The following is a 14,205-nucleotide window of genomic DNA, read 5'->3' on the forward strand; positions in this document are numbered from 1 at the left end:
TGTAGCATTTGCACTGTGGGCACAGAGAGTGGAAGTGGCACTGACCTCCAGCTCCCGCTGGGCAGAGTGCTCCTGCCAGCCACATTTTTCTCCTCACTGGGGAAAAGAAAAGAGCCTGGTGGTGGTGATTGGCCACGATGTCATAGGCCAGTTACTGGCAAAAGCCCTACAAGAGGCAGGGGAGAGCAGCTGCAAACTGGGGTGCAGCAGAAGTGATGTGGGGAAGCAGAGGCTGAGACCAACCCATGGGACAGGAAGGCCGGTGGAGGCTGCTGCCGTGGGCAGTAACGAGGCGCTGGACTTGGGGATTGGAGAAATCACTACAGAATAGGCTTAACTGAAGACAAATTTTTAAAGGAAAAGTAGTGACTGATTTGTAAACAAATTAGGTGACTGAAATTTTAAGCCTATGTAACTGATAGAGTGTTGATACCACTGGCAAAATGAAAAGGCAAGGAAGGATGATGGCTTCCATGTTAGACATGTTGAGTTTGTGATAATGGCAAGAAAACCTGTTAGAAATCTCCAGACTTAGAACTGTGGACCCACATGGAACTCAAAAGGTCAGTTTCGATATGTCACTTGAATAAAATAGTTTTGGAGGCATGAGAGTGGAAAAGTAGAGAATGGAAAGAGAAGTGCCTCTCAAACCCCTGCCTTACATTTTGAGCCTCCTCTTTCTTTTTCCACTCCTAAGTATTACTTTTTCTACTTCAGGTTCTCAATATCATCTTCAGAAAAGCAGACCAAAGATCAAGGAATTGTTCATTTTTGGCTTGAGCCCTTTTTCTTTTCTCCTTAGCTCTGTGAGTTTGTGCGGAACGATGAGTTGAAACCAGCAGTGACCCAGCTGCTGTGGGAGCGGGCCACCGAGAAGGTCGCCTGCTGTCCTCTGGAGCGCTGTTCTTCTGTCATGCTTCTTGGCATGATGGCACGGTGAGGCTCAAATCCAGCAGGCAAAGGGGTGGGAGAGCAAAGGAGGGTTCTGAGAAGGCTCCTTTTCCTTCAGTGACATTGTCACAGTGAGGCCCACCTGAGCTCTGCTGTGAGTTATGATGCCACCTAAATGGGAAAGAAAATAGTGAGAGTAGCAGCCCTCTTGCCTAGTAGAAGTAGTGGGATTCAGTAAAGCAACAGGACCCAAGGGGCTGGCCTCGCGCCAGAGCCTCGCTGTAGTGTTCCAAGGCTCTAGACACCGCGTGGGCTGCTGGTACCTATCCCTGTTGGCCCTTTCTCCCCGTTGAGTCCAATCCATGACTGCCTTTCACTCTGTGACTTCCTTCCCCCAGAGGAAAGCCAGAAATTGTGGGAAGCAATTTAGACACACTGGTGCGCATAGGGCTGGATGAGAAGTTTCCACAGGACTACAGGCTGGCCCAGCAGGTGTGCCATGCCATTGCCAACATCTCTGACAGGAGAAAGGTATGTGGGGGTGGTTCCAAACTAAGGAGAGTGGAGATCCTTGTGTCCACCCTGTACACACACCCACGTTGTCTTGTTCTCCACAGCCTTCTCTGGGCAAACGTCAACCCCCCTTCCGGCTGCCTCAGGAACACAGGTTGTTTGAGCGACTGCGGGAGACGGTCACAAAAGGTGAGCTCTCAGGAAAGGCCTTGGGCAGATTTGGGCCCTTTGTTGCCGTGAACAGCTTCTCCCTTCTCCTCTGCAGGCTTTGTCCACCCAGACCCACTGTGGATCCCATTCAAAGAAGTGGCAGTGACCCTCATTTACCAACTGGCAGAGGGCCCCGAAGTGATCTGTGCCCAGATATTGCAGGGCTGTGCAAAACAGGCCCTGGAGAAGCTAGAAGAGAAGAGAACCAGTCAGGAGGACCCGAGTAAGTGGGCAGGGGTTGACTCACTGAGGCAGCCAGCTTCTGTTTTCCCTGCAGGGCCAGGAGCCACTGCCACCACCACTTTCTGCAACGACCCTTAGTGTACACTGTCTCGTTTTGTCCAAGTTGAAGTTGGACCAGTTCCCACCCCCAACTCTTACTTCACTAGTTTGAATAGCACATGAGCAAGGGGAAGATCAGGAAAAATCAGATTCAGGTTTGATGGGACTTAAAAATGTCTCTTTGCCCGCCTTCCCTCTCCCTCTCCTCTAGGGGAGTCTCCCGCAATGCTCCCCACTTTCCTGTTGATGAACCTGCTGTCCCTGGCTGGGGATGTGGCTCTGCAGCAGCTGGTCCACTTGGAGCAGGCAGTGAGTGGAGAGCTCTGTCGGCGCCGAGTTCTCCGGGAAGAACAGGAGCACAAGACCAAAGATCCCAAGGAGAAGGTGTGTGAATGTCCTCAGCACTTCCCAGATTTATTTCATTACCTCAGCTCAGAGCTGAGCTGATCCTCTTCCGGCAATCTGCTCCTCTGCTATTACATGAAGCGAAGAATTTCTGCGTCTCTGTGGCTACTACCCTAGGAAACGTTCGTGTGAACAATGATGAAACTGTCAGTGATCACCCAGGAAGGAAAGATTTAGGTCAGTGCAGAGTGTGGAGTTGGACACCTCAGCATAAGATAGAGGCTTTTTGTCTGAGGCAGGGTTTGTCAGAACATGCACATACCCGCCCGCCTTTTCCATCAGCCTTCGTTGCTGGCCTGGCCCGGGATGGGGCCTGCGTTCTCTCCACTAGAGGCAGTGATGTCTTGCAGACAAATAAGACACAGAGCCTTGCAGCACTGGAGAAAATAAAAGTCTGACCTCTGTGACTTTGAACCATTGTCTGGCATGATTCATCTGTTTACCATACATAGGAAACGATGTGTTCCATGAGGAAGAGGCGTAGAAACACGCTTTGGCAACTTAAAAACAAATGGGGGCCTCATTGTTTCCCTGTTTAATTCAGGAATCCTTTCTCTTTACAGACACATTTGACAATTCTCTAAATGGTTTTGTAGAATGTGCCCTTCCTCACGTTGTTCATGCCAAATAAAGTATGGGCTGGAATCAAAAATGATGTCTCTGCTTATCCTGATCCCCGCCTTCATTCCCTTTAGAATACAAGCTCTGAGACCACCATGGAGGAGGAGCTGGGGCTGGTTGGGGCAACAGCAGATGACACAGAGGCGGAACTCATCCGCGGCATCTGCGAGATGGAACTGTTGGACGGTGAGAACACTTTATGCACTCAGCAGTTTCTTCTCAATTGACAGAACCTGTCCCAAACCTGCAGTTACTCTTCCAACAGGCAAACAGACACTGGCTGCCTTTGTTCCACTCTTGCTTAAAGTCTGCAACAACCCAGGCCTCTATAGCAACCCAGACCTCTCTGCAGCTGCTTCACTTGCCCTTGGCAAGTTCTGCATGATCAGGTAGGCCGTGGGGTTGGTACCACCTTCTCAAGGAAGATGGGGATGAAATGGCTTCCCTGATGATCCTCCTCTTGCTCCTAGTGCCACTTTCTGTGACTCCCAGCTTCGTCTTCTGTTCACCATGCTGGAAAAGTCTCCACTTCCCATTGTCCGGTCTAACCTCATGGTTGCCACTGGGGATCTGGCCATCCGCTTTCCCAATCTGGTGGACCCCTGGACTCCTCATCTGTATGCTCGGTAAGAGACCCCTCACAACGTGGTGGCAGTTCCCAAGAGCTCCGGAGTCTGTTCAGAGTCAGTGTGAGAATCACCAGGGCTCTTCCCCTAGGCTTTGGCATCACGGCGAACATCTGCTTGATACTTGACCTGTACAGGCCCCTGGCTAAGAGTCACCCCAGTGGGACTGACACTTCCGGTTAGAAGCTTCACCTTTTTCCCCCACTCCAGCTTTCAACTCTAGACAGCTTTCTGACTGCTTCTGGAGTGGCAGAGCATGGGATAATCGATTCCTGCTGAGGGCCTTTTCTACCAGCGTTAGGGTGTAGTCCGGAGGTCTCGGTCCCCATGACCCGCAATTCCATTCCTAGCCTCCGGGACCCTGCTCAGCAAGTGCGGAAAACAGCGGGGCTGGTGATGACCCACCTGATCCTCAAGGACATGGTGAAGGTGAAGGGGCAGGTGAGCGAGATGGCAGTGCTACTCATCGACCCCGAGCCTCAGATTGCTGCCCTGGCCAAGAACTTCTTCAACGAGCTCTCCCACAAGGTGAGAGGCAGCGAGGTACTGAGGGCTTGCTGCAGAGGGAATATGTCGGTCACCTCATCTCCTTAACACGGCTCTCTCTGTCTTACAGGGCAACGCAATCTATAATCTCCTTCCAGATATCATCAGCCGCCTGTCAGACCCCGAGCTGGGGGTGGAGGAAGAGCCGTTCCACACCATCATGAAGTATTGTTCCCCGGGCCTTGTGGCACATTTTCCACATAGCGCAGGCGTAGGAATCAGACACCCCTGTATTTGAATTCCACCTCGGCTACTTTTTAGCTGTATAGCCTTCAGCAATAACTTAGCCTCTTTGTGCCTATTTCTTCTTCTTTTGAGGCTGATGATACTTAACCCTTAGTTCTTGAAAATACTAAATAAGATAAAGTTCCTAACATGGTGGCAGGCATACAGTAGCACTCACTACCTAGCAGCTGTTCCTGTTCATTTCCATTCACAGTGAAAATTCCTGAGGTAGGGGGTCCTTCTCTGTTGAATGGGGCTCTGCTGAAGGGGAGGGGTGAGGCAGAGGCCATGGCAGAGAACATCAGGGAAGACTGGGCTGGGGGAGGGTCCAGGGTTGGTCTTAGTGGATGGCAGAGCTGGCCCTGGGCCATCGCACATCCTCATCTCCCCTTCCTGCAGACAGCTCCTCTCCTACATCACCAAGGACAAGCAGACAGAGAGCCTGGTGGAAAAGCTGTGTCAGCGGTTCCGCACAGCCCGGTATGCTGCCCTCCCTGAGGGTTCTTTGTGTGAGCAGGGCCCTGCAGGGGAGAAAGGTCCATCCCCTACCCCTTCCCTGCCGGCACCGTGGCATCCCTGGGACTGGGAAGGCTGATGGGGAAAGTTGAGCCTTCACTGGCTGGATCTCGCGGTTCCTCACAAAGCCCTTCCTGTCTGCAGAACTGAGCGGCAGCAGCGAGACCTGGCCTACTGTGTGTCACAACTGCCCCTCACAGAGCGAGGCCTCCGCAAGATGCTTGACAATTTTGACTGTTTTGGAGACAAACTGTCAGATGAGTCCATCTTCAGTGCTTTTTTGTCAGTTGTGGGCAAGCTGCGACGCTGGGCCAAGCCTGAGGGCAAGGTGAGCAGTGCGGACACTTCCATGCCTGTCGGGATCCGGGCTGGCTGAGACATCTGCCGACCCTGAGCCACATCCAGCTCTCGCAGTCACGTTCCCGTCCGACTTATCCCCAGCTTGGTTGCAACCAAATTGCCAGAGTGACCCAAGACCAGATCTTTCTGTCTCCAGTTCTTTTTTTATTACTCCAAAAACACAACCAAAGTAGCATCTCATCCAATTCTTGTTTGTTTCAGTTTTTCAGAGCAGTTTTAGGTTCAAAGCAAAATTGAGCAGAAAGTACAGGGAGTCCCCATCTACCCCTTGCTCCTACACATCACAGCCTAACCCACCGTCAACATCCTGCACCAGGGAGGTACATTTGTTACGCTGAACCTACATTGACACCTCATCTCCCAAAGTCATGGTTTACATTGGGGTTCACTGTACGTAATGACATACCCACCACTGCGATATCATACAGAAGAGTTTCACTGCCCTACAAATCCCCTGCACTCCACCTGTTTACCCCTCTGTCCTCACAACTCCTGATCTTTTTACTGTTGCCATTGCTTTGTCTTTTCCAGAATGTATCACTGGAACGATCCAGCATGGAGCCTTCTCAGCTTGCTTTCTTCCTAATGTGCATTTAAGGCCCTCCGTGTCTTCTGTGGCCTTGTTTCTTTTTAATCAGAAGTAACTGTTTTCAGGCCTGCTCTTCATCTCCTTTTCTCCCTCCAGGCTGTAATAGATGAATTTGAGCAGAAGCTTCGGGCCTGTCATACCAGAGGTTTGGATGGGATCGATGAGCTTGAGATTGGCCAGGCAGGTAGCCAGAGAGCCCCAGCAGCCAAGAGACCATCCACTGGTGCGTGAGGCAGGCTGTACTGGCGGGACCAGACTGGGCCTTCCCCTCCCGCAGTGATTTGTTTCTTCTTCTTTTTTAAATCACATTTTCCTGCCTCTTCTAGTTTCTAGGCACCAACCTCTGGCTTCTGCAGTCTCAGACAATGACTTTGTCACACCAGAGCCCCGCCGTACTACCCGTCGGCATCCAAACACCCAGCAGCGAGCTTCCAAAAAGAAACCCAAAGTTGTCTTCTCAAGCGATGAGTCCAGTGAGGAAGGTATGATGCTCCCGCCTTTCCCCGCCCAGAAGGCGCACAGCCAGGGTGCAGAGGGCTGCTTTCCACGGGACCTGCTGTGGGGGCCTGAGTGTAGATGCCCTGCCCACTGCCCCAGCAGGGCCTCCTGTACAGCTTGGATTTTATTTCTGCAGGGTGGTGTGGGATTGTCCCACTTGTTCTCTCATATCTATTTTTCACCATCTTTGTGACTCAGCTTTTTCTTATTCCTCTAATTCTTTGCATAGATCTTTCAGCAGAGATGACAGAAGACGAGACACCCAAGAAAACAACCCCCATTCTCAGAGCATCGGCTCGCAAGCGCAGACTCTAGGAGGCGCACTCCCGCGCGCTCCCCGCCAGCACGGACCCTAGGACTTGTAGGGTGACCTGGAATTCTAATTGTTACCCTTGTAAAATATTTGTCTGTCTTTTAAAAAAAACAAAAAACAAACAAAACCGGCCAGGCGCAGTGACTCACGCCTGTAATCCCAGCACTTTGGGACACCGAGGCGGGTGAATCACCTGAGGTCTGGAGTTCGAGCCTGACCAACATGGAGAAACCCTGTCTCTACTAAAAATTAAAAATTAGCCAGGCGTGATGGCGCGCACCTGTAATCCCAGCTACTCGGGAGGGTGAGGCAGGAGAATCGCTTGAACCTGGGAGGCAGAGGTTGCAGTGAGCCGAGATCACCCTACTGCACTCCAGCCTGGGCAACAAGAGTGAAACTCCGTCTCAAAAAAAAAGTACATACACGATCTTTAAAATGCAAGGCCTTTCTCTTAAATTAGCCTAATTGAACTGCATTGAGCTGCTTTCACTTTGGAACATGTTTGCCAATCTCCTTGTTTTCTAATGAATAAATGTTTTTATATACTTTTAGACATTTTTTCCTAAGCTTGTCTTTGTTTCATCTTTCACATTAGCCCAGATTCATGCAGCAGACAGAGGGTTATCAGTGCAGAGAGAGATGAGCGAGCCCAGAGAACTAGGGCCTGTCCCAGGATGGCAGATGAGCTTCCTGCCCTGTCACTGCCACCTTTCCCTTCTCAACCTCCGGACCCTGCACAGTGACCAGCCAGCTTCGGGAGAATTATGCAGTGCCTCGGCTCCAGATCAGCGCTTCTGAACGGGGGCAATTTTGCCTGCCAGAGGACATTTGACAACACCTGGGGCCTTTTCTGTTGTCATAGCCTGTGGGGGAAGAATGCTACCAGCATTGGTGGGCAGAGGCCAGGGATGTTGCTAAACAGCCTACAGGCACAGGGCAGCCCCTCAACAAAGAATTACACAGCCCAAAATGTCAATAGTGTCACAGTTGAGAAAACCTGCTCTAGACCAAGGGTTGCTTTCCTTTGTGTGCCTCACCCCACCCCCACTCGTGTTCCCTAATCCCATCTCCAAAGGCTGGCAGCAGACTGGGCCAGGCTGGTGGCAGGTCAGGTCATGATCCCCTCCAGCTCTGCAGGAGACAAGGTCTGTCTCCCGCATTCCTCACTGTTCCCGGGTCTGCAGGTGGCGCGGGCTATGCTGCAGGCGGGCTGCCCCTGAAGCCTGCCCACCCCTCTCCAGCTCCTCAAGTCTTCTCTGCTGAGTCACCTTAGAACAGGAGGCTGTGAGCTGGCTGTCGTGACCACACTGGTGCCTCTGCTGTCATGACAACAGCACACTACGTCAGTAGTGCTCCCTGGGCACCGAGCTCCCTCTTAGCGGGGAGAAGACAGTAATGAAAAATGACAAGCATGAGGCAGAGGGGAAGATGGCGCCCCCAAATCACGCTTGGTGGTGCAGGAGCATGGAGGTGCTTTTAACGCTCTGGATGGGAAAGAGTTAATGGTCCTGGTTGCAGGAATAGCTGAGTCAGAGGTGGGGCTTCCTCCACTCCCCCACCCCACCCTTCCACCATTAAGGACCCTCTTGCCTTGCTCTTGCTACTCTGCTCTGGGTGGTCATTGTGAAAACCCCGCACCAACCATGCCAATGGCAGCCAGACGAGGACACAGCCTGGTTCTGGGTCCCAGGAGGAAAGGCAATCCCAGAAAGGCAGGGACAAGGACTGGAGTCCTGTGGGTGCCTTTTAAGCAAAGATTATCACCAGGCGGGCTAAACTTAGCAAACGGCTTTTAGCTAGAAGGGCAGGGGGCTGGTGTCAGGTTATGCTGGGCCAGCAAAGAGGCCCAGGATCCCCCTCCCATGCACCTGCTGATGGGCCAAGGCCACCCCACCCCACCCCCTTCCTTACAAGTGTTCAGCACGCTCCCATCCCACACTCACAAACCTGGCCCTCTGCCCTCCTACCAGCGAAACGGATACCCTGTGGGAAGGGGCAGGGGGCCTGTTCCCACCATGTGCCCAAGACCTCTTTTCCCACTTTTTTCCTCTTCTTGACTCACCCTGCCCTCAATATCCCCCAGCGAAGCCAGTGAAGGGGAGTCCCTGGCTCCTGGCTCGCCTGCACGTCCCAGGGCGGGGAGGCACTTCCGCCCTCACGTCCCGCTCTTCGCCCCGGGCTGGATGGAGTGAAAGGCACACTGTCTCTCACCCTAGGCAGCACAGCCCACGGGGCTCCAGGAGTGACTTTGTGGGAGGCCTCTGGGCCCCCACCAGCCATCCTGTCCTCCGCCTGGGGCCCCAGCCCGGGGAGAGCCGCTGGTGCACACAGGGCCTGGATTGTCTGCCCTAATCATCAGGTCCAAGCTACAGGGCTGCAGGACATCGTGACCTTCCGTGTAGAAACCTCCCCCTCAAGCCGCCTCCCGAGCCTCCTTCCTCTCCAGGCCCCCACTGCCCAGTGCCCAGCCCAGGCCTCGGTCCCAGAGAGGCCGGGAGCCAGGAGATGGGGAGGGGGAAGTGGGGGCTGGGAAGGGCCGACGGGCCCCTCCTAGCCCTTTGCCTCAGCTATTCCGGTGTCACTACCGCAGAGCCTCGAGGAGAAGTTCCCCAACTTTCCCGCCTCTCAGCCTTTGAAAGAAAGGGGAGGGGGCAGGCCGCGTGCAGCCGCGAGCCGTGCAGGGCTCGGGCTCCAATTCCCCATCTCAGTCGCTCCCAAAGTCCTGTTTCATCCGTGCGTGTAAGGGCCCCCGTCCTTGACTCCCTAGTCTCCTGCTGCCCACACTCCAGTCCTGGGAACCAGCACCGATCACCTCCCATCGGGCCAGTCTCAGTCCCTTCCCCCCTCCGTCGGGTCCCACACGCTTGATGCGTGCCCAGTTGAACTAGGCGGCTGCGGAAAAAAAAAAAAAAAGCAGGGAGAAAGCAGGGCCCCACTACTCGCGGTTTTACGGGCGCACGTAGCTCAGGCCTCAAGTCCTTGGACTGGGACTGGCTGAGCCCGGCGGGAGGCGGGGTCAGAGTCACCGCCTGCCGCCGCGCCCCCGGGTTTCTATAAATTGAGCCCGCAGTCTCCCCCTGCGCTCTCTGCTCCTCCTGTTCGAGAGTCAGCCGCATTTTCTCTTGCATCGCCAGGTGAAGACGGGCGGCGAGGAGCCCGGGAGGCTAGGGACGGGCCTGAAGGCGGCAGGGGCGGGCGCGGGCCGGACGTGTTCGCGCCGCTGCGGGGTGGGCGCGGGCCCGGGTACGGGCCCGGGCTGCCTCCGCATTGCAGGGGCGGGCGGAGGACGTGATGCGGCGCGGGCTGGGCATGGAGGCTAGTGGGGGGAGGGGAGGGGAGGCGTGGGTGTCGACCGGGACCACTAGGCGCTCACTGTTCTCTCTCTCCGCGCAGCGCATCTCGGAGACACCATGGGGAAGGTGAAGGTCGGAGTCAACGGGTGAGTTCGTGGGTGGCTGGGGGGCCCTGGGCCGCCCACGAACTGCGTCTACGAGCCTTGCGGGCTCCGGGTCTTTGCTGTCGTATGGGGTAGGGTAGCTGCGCCCGGCAAGGAGAGCTCAAGGTCAGCGCTCGGACCTGGCGGAGCCCCGCACCCAGGCTGTGGCGCCCTGTGCAGCTCCGCCCTTGCGGCGCCATCTGCCCGGGGCCTGCCTTCCCTAGTCCCCAGGAACAGGAGGTCCCTACTCCCGCCCGAGATTCCATCCGACCCGGACCCCTAGCTGGGGACGCTTTCTTTTCTTTCGCGCTCTGCGAGGTCACGTGTCGCAGAGGAGCCCCTCCCCCATGGCCTCCGGCACCGCAGGCCCCGGGATGCTAGTGCGCAGCGGGTGCATCCCAGTCCGGAGGCTGCGCCTGCGGTAGAGCGGCCGCCATGTTGCAACCGGGAAGGAAATGAATGGGCCGCCGTTAGGAAACCCTGCCGGTGACTAACCCTGCGCTCCTGCCTCGGTGGGTGGAGTCGCGTGTGGCGGGGAAGTCAGGCGGAGCGAGGCTTCCCGGCCCCTGCTCTCAAGTCGGCCCCTGAGCTGCAAGCCCTATTTCCCCTCCAGGTGATGCTTTTTCTAGATAATTTTCTGGTAAATCAAAGAAGTGGGTTTATGGCGGTCCTCCTGTGTCCCCTCCCTCCAGAGGTGTGGTGGCTGTGGCTTGGTGCCAAGCCGGGGGGAGCTGAGTCATCGGTAGTTGGAAAAGGACATTTCCACCGCAAAATGGCCCCTCTGGCGGTGGCCCCTTTCTGCAGCGGCGGCTCACCTTATGGCCCCCCTCTTCCCCTGCCAGCCTAGCGTTGACCCCACCCCAAAGGCCAGGCTGTAAATGTCACCCGGAGGATTGGGTGTCTGGGAGCCTCGGGAAACCTGCCCTTCTCCCCATTCCGTCTTCCAGAAACCAGATCTCCCACCGCACCCTGGTCTGAGGATAAATATAGCTGCTGACCTTTCTGTAACTGGGGGCCTGGGCTTGGGCCGTCTCCCATCCCTTCTCCCACACACATGCACACACCTGTGCTCCCACTCCTGAATTCTGGAAAAGAGCTAGGAAAGGACTGGAAGCTTGTAAATTAAAGCCCTGGGACTAGGGGGTTAAAAAACAACTTCCCCTCTTCTCCCGGCCCAATCTCTGTCCCTTTTGTAGGCGGGACTTAGAGAAGGGGTGGGCTTGCCCTGTCCAATTAATTTCTGACCTTTACTCCTGCCCTTTGAGTTTGGTGATGCTGAGTGTACAAATCTTTTCTCCTTAAACGGTGCAGTTTGAAGCTGAGCTAGGCAGCAGCAAACATTCCTGGGGTGGCATAGTGGGGTGCTGAATGCCACGTGCAAAGCTTGTGCCCAGACTGTGGGTGGCAGTGCCCCACATGGCCACTTCTCCTGGAAGGGCTTCCTATGACGGGGGGTGTTAGGCAGCAGTGGAGCCTTCAGTTGCAGCCATGCCGTAAAGCCAGGCCAGCCTGGCAGGGGAGCTCAAGGGAGATACAATTCGACCTCTTGGGCCCTCCTGGGGGTAAGGAGATGCTGCATTCGCCCTCTTAATGGGGAGGTGTTCTAGGGCAGCTCACATACTGTGGAGAAGCCTCCCCTCCTCATGCCTTCTTGCCTCTTGTCTCTTAGATTTGGTCGTATTGGGCGCCTGGTCACCAGGGCTGCTTTTAACTCTGGTAAAGTGGATATTGTTGCCATCAATGATCCTTTCATTGATCTCAACTACATGGTGAGTGCTGCCCCAAAGCTGGTGTGGGAGGAGCCACCTGGCTGCCAGGCAGCCCCTTCACACCCTCGCGTATTCCCCCAGGTTTACATGTTCCAGTATGATTCCACCCATGGCAAGTTCCATGGCACCGTGAAGGCTGAGAACGGGAAGCTCGTCATCAATGGAAGCCCCATCACCATCTTCCAGGAGTGAGTGGAAGGCAGTGGGAGAAATGTGCTGTGGGGGGCAGCTAGGGTGGTGCGGCTCCCTTGGGTACATGGTGACCTCGTGTCCCTCAATACGTCCTATCCCTGTCTCCCCCACCCCATAGGCGAGATCCCTCCAAAATCAAGTGGGGCGATGCTGGCGCTGAGTACGTCGTGGAGTCCACTGGCGTCTTCACCACCACGGAGAAGGCTGGGGTGCGTGCAGGAGGGCCTGCGGTAGGGGAAGCTGGCTGAGCCCTGCAGAGGCAGAACCCGGGTTTATAACTGTCTACTTCTTTGCTGTAGGCTCATTTGCAGGGGGGAGCCAAAAGGGTCATCATCTCTGCCCCCTCTGCTGACGCCCCCATGTTCGTCATGGGTGTGAACCATGAGAAGTATGACAACAGCCTCAAGATCGTCAGGTGAGGAAGGCAGGGCCAGTGGAGAAGCGGCCAGCCTGGCACCCTGTGGACACGCTCCCCTGACTTGCGCCCCCTCTTTGTTTGCAGCAACGCCTCCTGCACCACCAACTGCTTAGCACCCCTGGCCAAGGTCATCCATGACAACTTTGGTATCGTGGAAGGACTCATGGTATGAGAGCTGGGGAATGGGACTGAGGCTCCTGCCTTTCTCATGCAGGGCTGGCTCCTCCTCCCTGCCAGGGCTGCATGCAACCCTGGGGGCTGGGGGTTCTGGGGACTGGCTCTCCCATAATTTCCTTTCAAGGTGGGGAGGGAGGTAGAGGGGTGGTGATGTGGGGAGCACTCTGCAGGGCCTCACTCCCTCCTTTTCCAGACCACAGTCCACGCCATCACTGCCACCCAGAAGACTGTGGATGGCCCCTCCGGGAAACTGTGGCGTGATGGCCGCGGGGCTCTCCAGAACATCATCCCTGCCTCTACTGGCGCTGCCAAGGCTGTGGGCAAGGTCATCCCTGAGCTGAACGGGAAACTCACTGGCATGGCCTTCCGTGTCCCCACTGCCAACGTGTCAGTGGTGGACCTGACCTGCCGTCTGGAAAAACCTGCCAAGTACGATGACATCAAGAAAGTGGTGAAGCAGGCGTCGGAGGGCCCCCTCAAGGGCATCCTGGGCTACACTGAGCACCAGGTGGTCTCCTCCGACTTCAACAGTGACACCCACTCTTCCACCTTCGACGCTGGGGCTGGCATTGCCCTCAACGACCACTTTGTCAAGCTCATTTCCTGGTATGTGGCTGGGGCCAGAGACAGGCTCTTAAAAAGTGGTGCAGAGTCTGGCGCCCTCTGGTGACTGGCTTGGAAAAAGGGCCCTAACAACTCTCTTCATCTTCTAGGTATGACAACGAATTTGGCTACAGCAACAGGGTGGTGGACCTCATGGCCCACATGGCCTCCAAGGAGTAAGACCCCTGGACCACCAGCCCCAGCGAGAGCACAAGAGGAAGAGAGAGGCCCTCACTGCTGGGGAGTCCCTGCCACACTCAGTCCCCCACCACACTGAATCTCCCCTCACAGTTTCCACGTAGACCCCTTGAAGAGGGGAGGGGCCTAGGGAGCCCCACCTTGTCGTGTACCATCAATAAAATCCCCTGTGCTCAGCCAGTTCTTTGTCCTGTCTTATCCTAGGGTCTAGGGCGGAGGGAAGGGAAGCTGGGCTGTGTCAACGTGAGACATTCTTGCTGGGAGGGACCTGGTATGTTCCCCTCAGATTGAGGGTAGGGCCTCCCAACAGCCTTGCTTGCCATTTGCTTCCTGCTCAGACTGAGTGCTGCAGAAAGCTACACTACTTCAGAGAACGAGGCTTGCTCCAGCCCTAGGCTATCTGCTGTTGGCCAAGCATGGAAGAAGCTGTTCTATGGGCAGCCCCAGGGAGGGTGACTGGTGGAGGAAGTCGGGGTTCACACTGGGCTGGTGACTGGTTAGTAGACCTCAGCCTGGAGCTGAGCTGCAGCGGGTAACTCCAGCTTGGCCTCCGCAGCTGTGAGGTCTTCAGCAAGGACTCTTGCTTTCTGTGCCCGCCTGTCTTAGCTGAGGACGTCATTGTGGCCAGCCCCGAAGGTCTTCAGGAGGATTCATCTAGGTAAACAAGCACCTAAAACCACGCCCAAGATGGGCAGCGCTATAGAATCTTTAAAACTTGGTGAAGTCAGCGCCCGCCTCGCACGGTTCTGAGGAAGAGATGTGTCAGGGTCTTTCCATCATCACCCTTAAGGGAGCTTGGGTAGGGGCAAGGCGTGTC

The 14,205-nt window shown here is 55.5% G+C and overlaps 2 protein-coding genes across 4 annotated transcripts in view; both read left to right on the top strand.

Annotated features, from left to right (window-relative positions):
• The window catches only part of NCAPD2 (non-SMC condensin I complex subunit D2), a 36,375-nt gene extending 29,229 nt beyond the window's left edge, over window positions 1–7,146 (top strand). The window contains exons 18-32 of one of the 2 annotated variants that reach the window (XM_021921945.2): window positions 803–936; window positions 1,290–1,422; window positions 1,509–1,593; window positions 1,670–1,837; window positions 2,108–2,280; window positions 2,997–3,108; window positions 3,188–3,311; window positions 3,393–3,548; window positions 3,899–4,076; window positions 4,165–4,259; window positions 4,719–4,799; window positions 4,980–5,163; window positions 5,881–6,007; window positions 6,111–6,266; window positions 6,512–7,146. In XM_021921945.2, the coding sequence (XP_021777637.2) occupies window positions 803–936; window positions 1,290–1,422; window positions 1,509–1,593; window positions 1,670–1,837; window positions 2,108–2,280; window positions 2,997–3,108; window positions 3,188–3,311; window positions 3,393–3,548; window positions 3,899–4,076; window positions 4,165–4,259; window positions 4,719–4,799; window positions 4,980–5,163; window positions 5,881–6,007; window positions 6,111–6,266; window positions 6,512–6,597 (1,992 nt within the window). In that variant the 3' untranslated portion in view covers window positions 6,598–7,146. The remainder of the gene's footprint in view (window positions 1–802; window positions 937–1,289; window positions 1,423–1,508; window positions 1,594–1,669; window positions 1,838–2,107; window positions 2,281–2,996; window positions 3,109–3,187; window positions 3,312–3,392; window positions 3,549–3,898; window positions 4,077–4,164; window positions 4,260–4,718; window positions 4,800–4,979; window positions 5,164–5,880; window positions 6,008–6,110; window positions 6,267–6,511) is intronic. The other variant, XM_009180041.4, reaches the window with a different exon arrangement.
• Window positions 7,147–9,653: 2,507 nt separating this feature from the next.
• GAPDH (glyceraldehyde-3-phosphate dehydrogenase) lies at window positions 9,654–13,568 on the top strand. 2 transcript variants are annotated; one of them, XM_003905857.5, is made up of 9 exons: window positions 9,661–9,729; window positions 9,989–10,034; window positions 11,701–11,800; window positions 11,882–11,988; window positions 12,111–12,201; window positions 12,292–12,407; window positions 12,495–12,576; window positions 12,781–13,193; window positions 13,301–13,568. In XM_003905857.5, the coding sequence occupies exons 2-9, from the start codon at window positions 10,006–10,008 to the stop codon at window positions 13,368–13,370; spliced, it is 1,008 nt and encodes a 335-aa protein (XP_003905906.1). In that variant the 5' UTR covers window positions 9,661–9,729; window positions 9,989–10,005; the 3' UTR covers window positions 13,371–13,568. The 2 variants fall into 2 exon arrangements, with proteins under 2 accessions (XP_021777638.1, XP_003905906.1); XM_021921946.2 differs by having other exon boundaries at window positions 9,654–9,729; window positions 11,701–11,988.
• The last annotated feature ends 637 nt before the right edge of the window (window positions 13,569–14,205 follow it).

Source organism: Papio anubis, chromosome 9 (assembly GCF_008728515.1).
Source record: "Papio anubis isolate 15944 chromosome 9, Panubis1.0, whole genome shotgun sequence".
Lineage (NCBI taxonomy): Eukaryota > Metazoa > Chordata > Mammalia > Primates > Cercopithecidae > Papio > Papio anubis.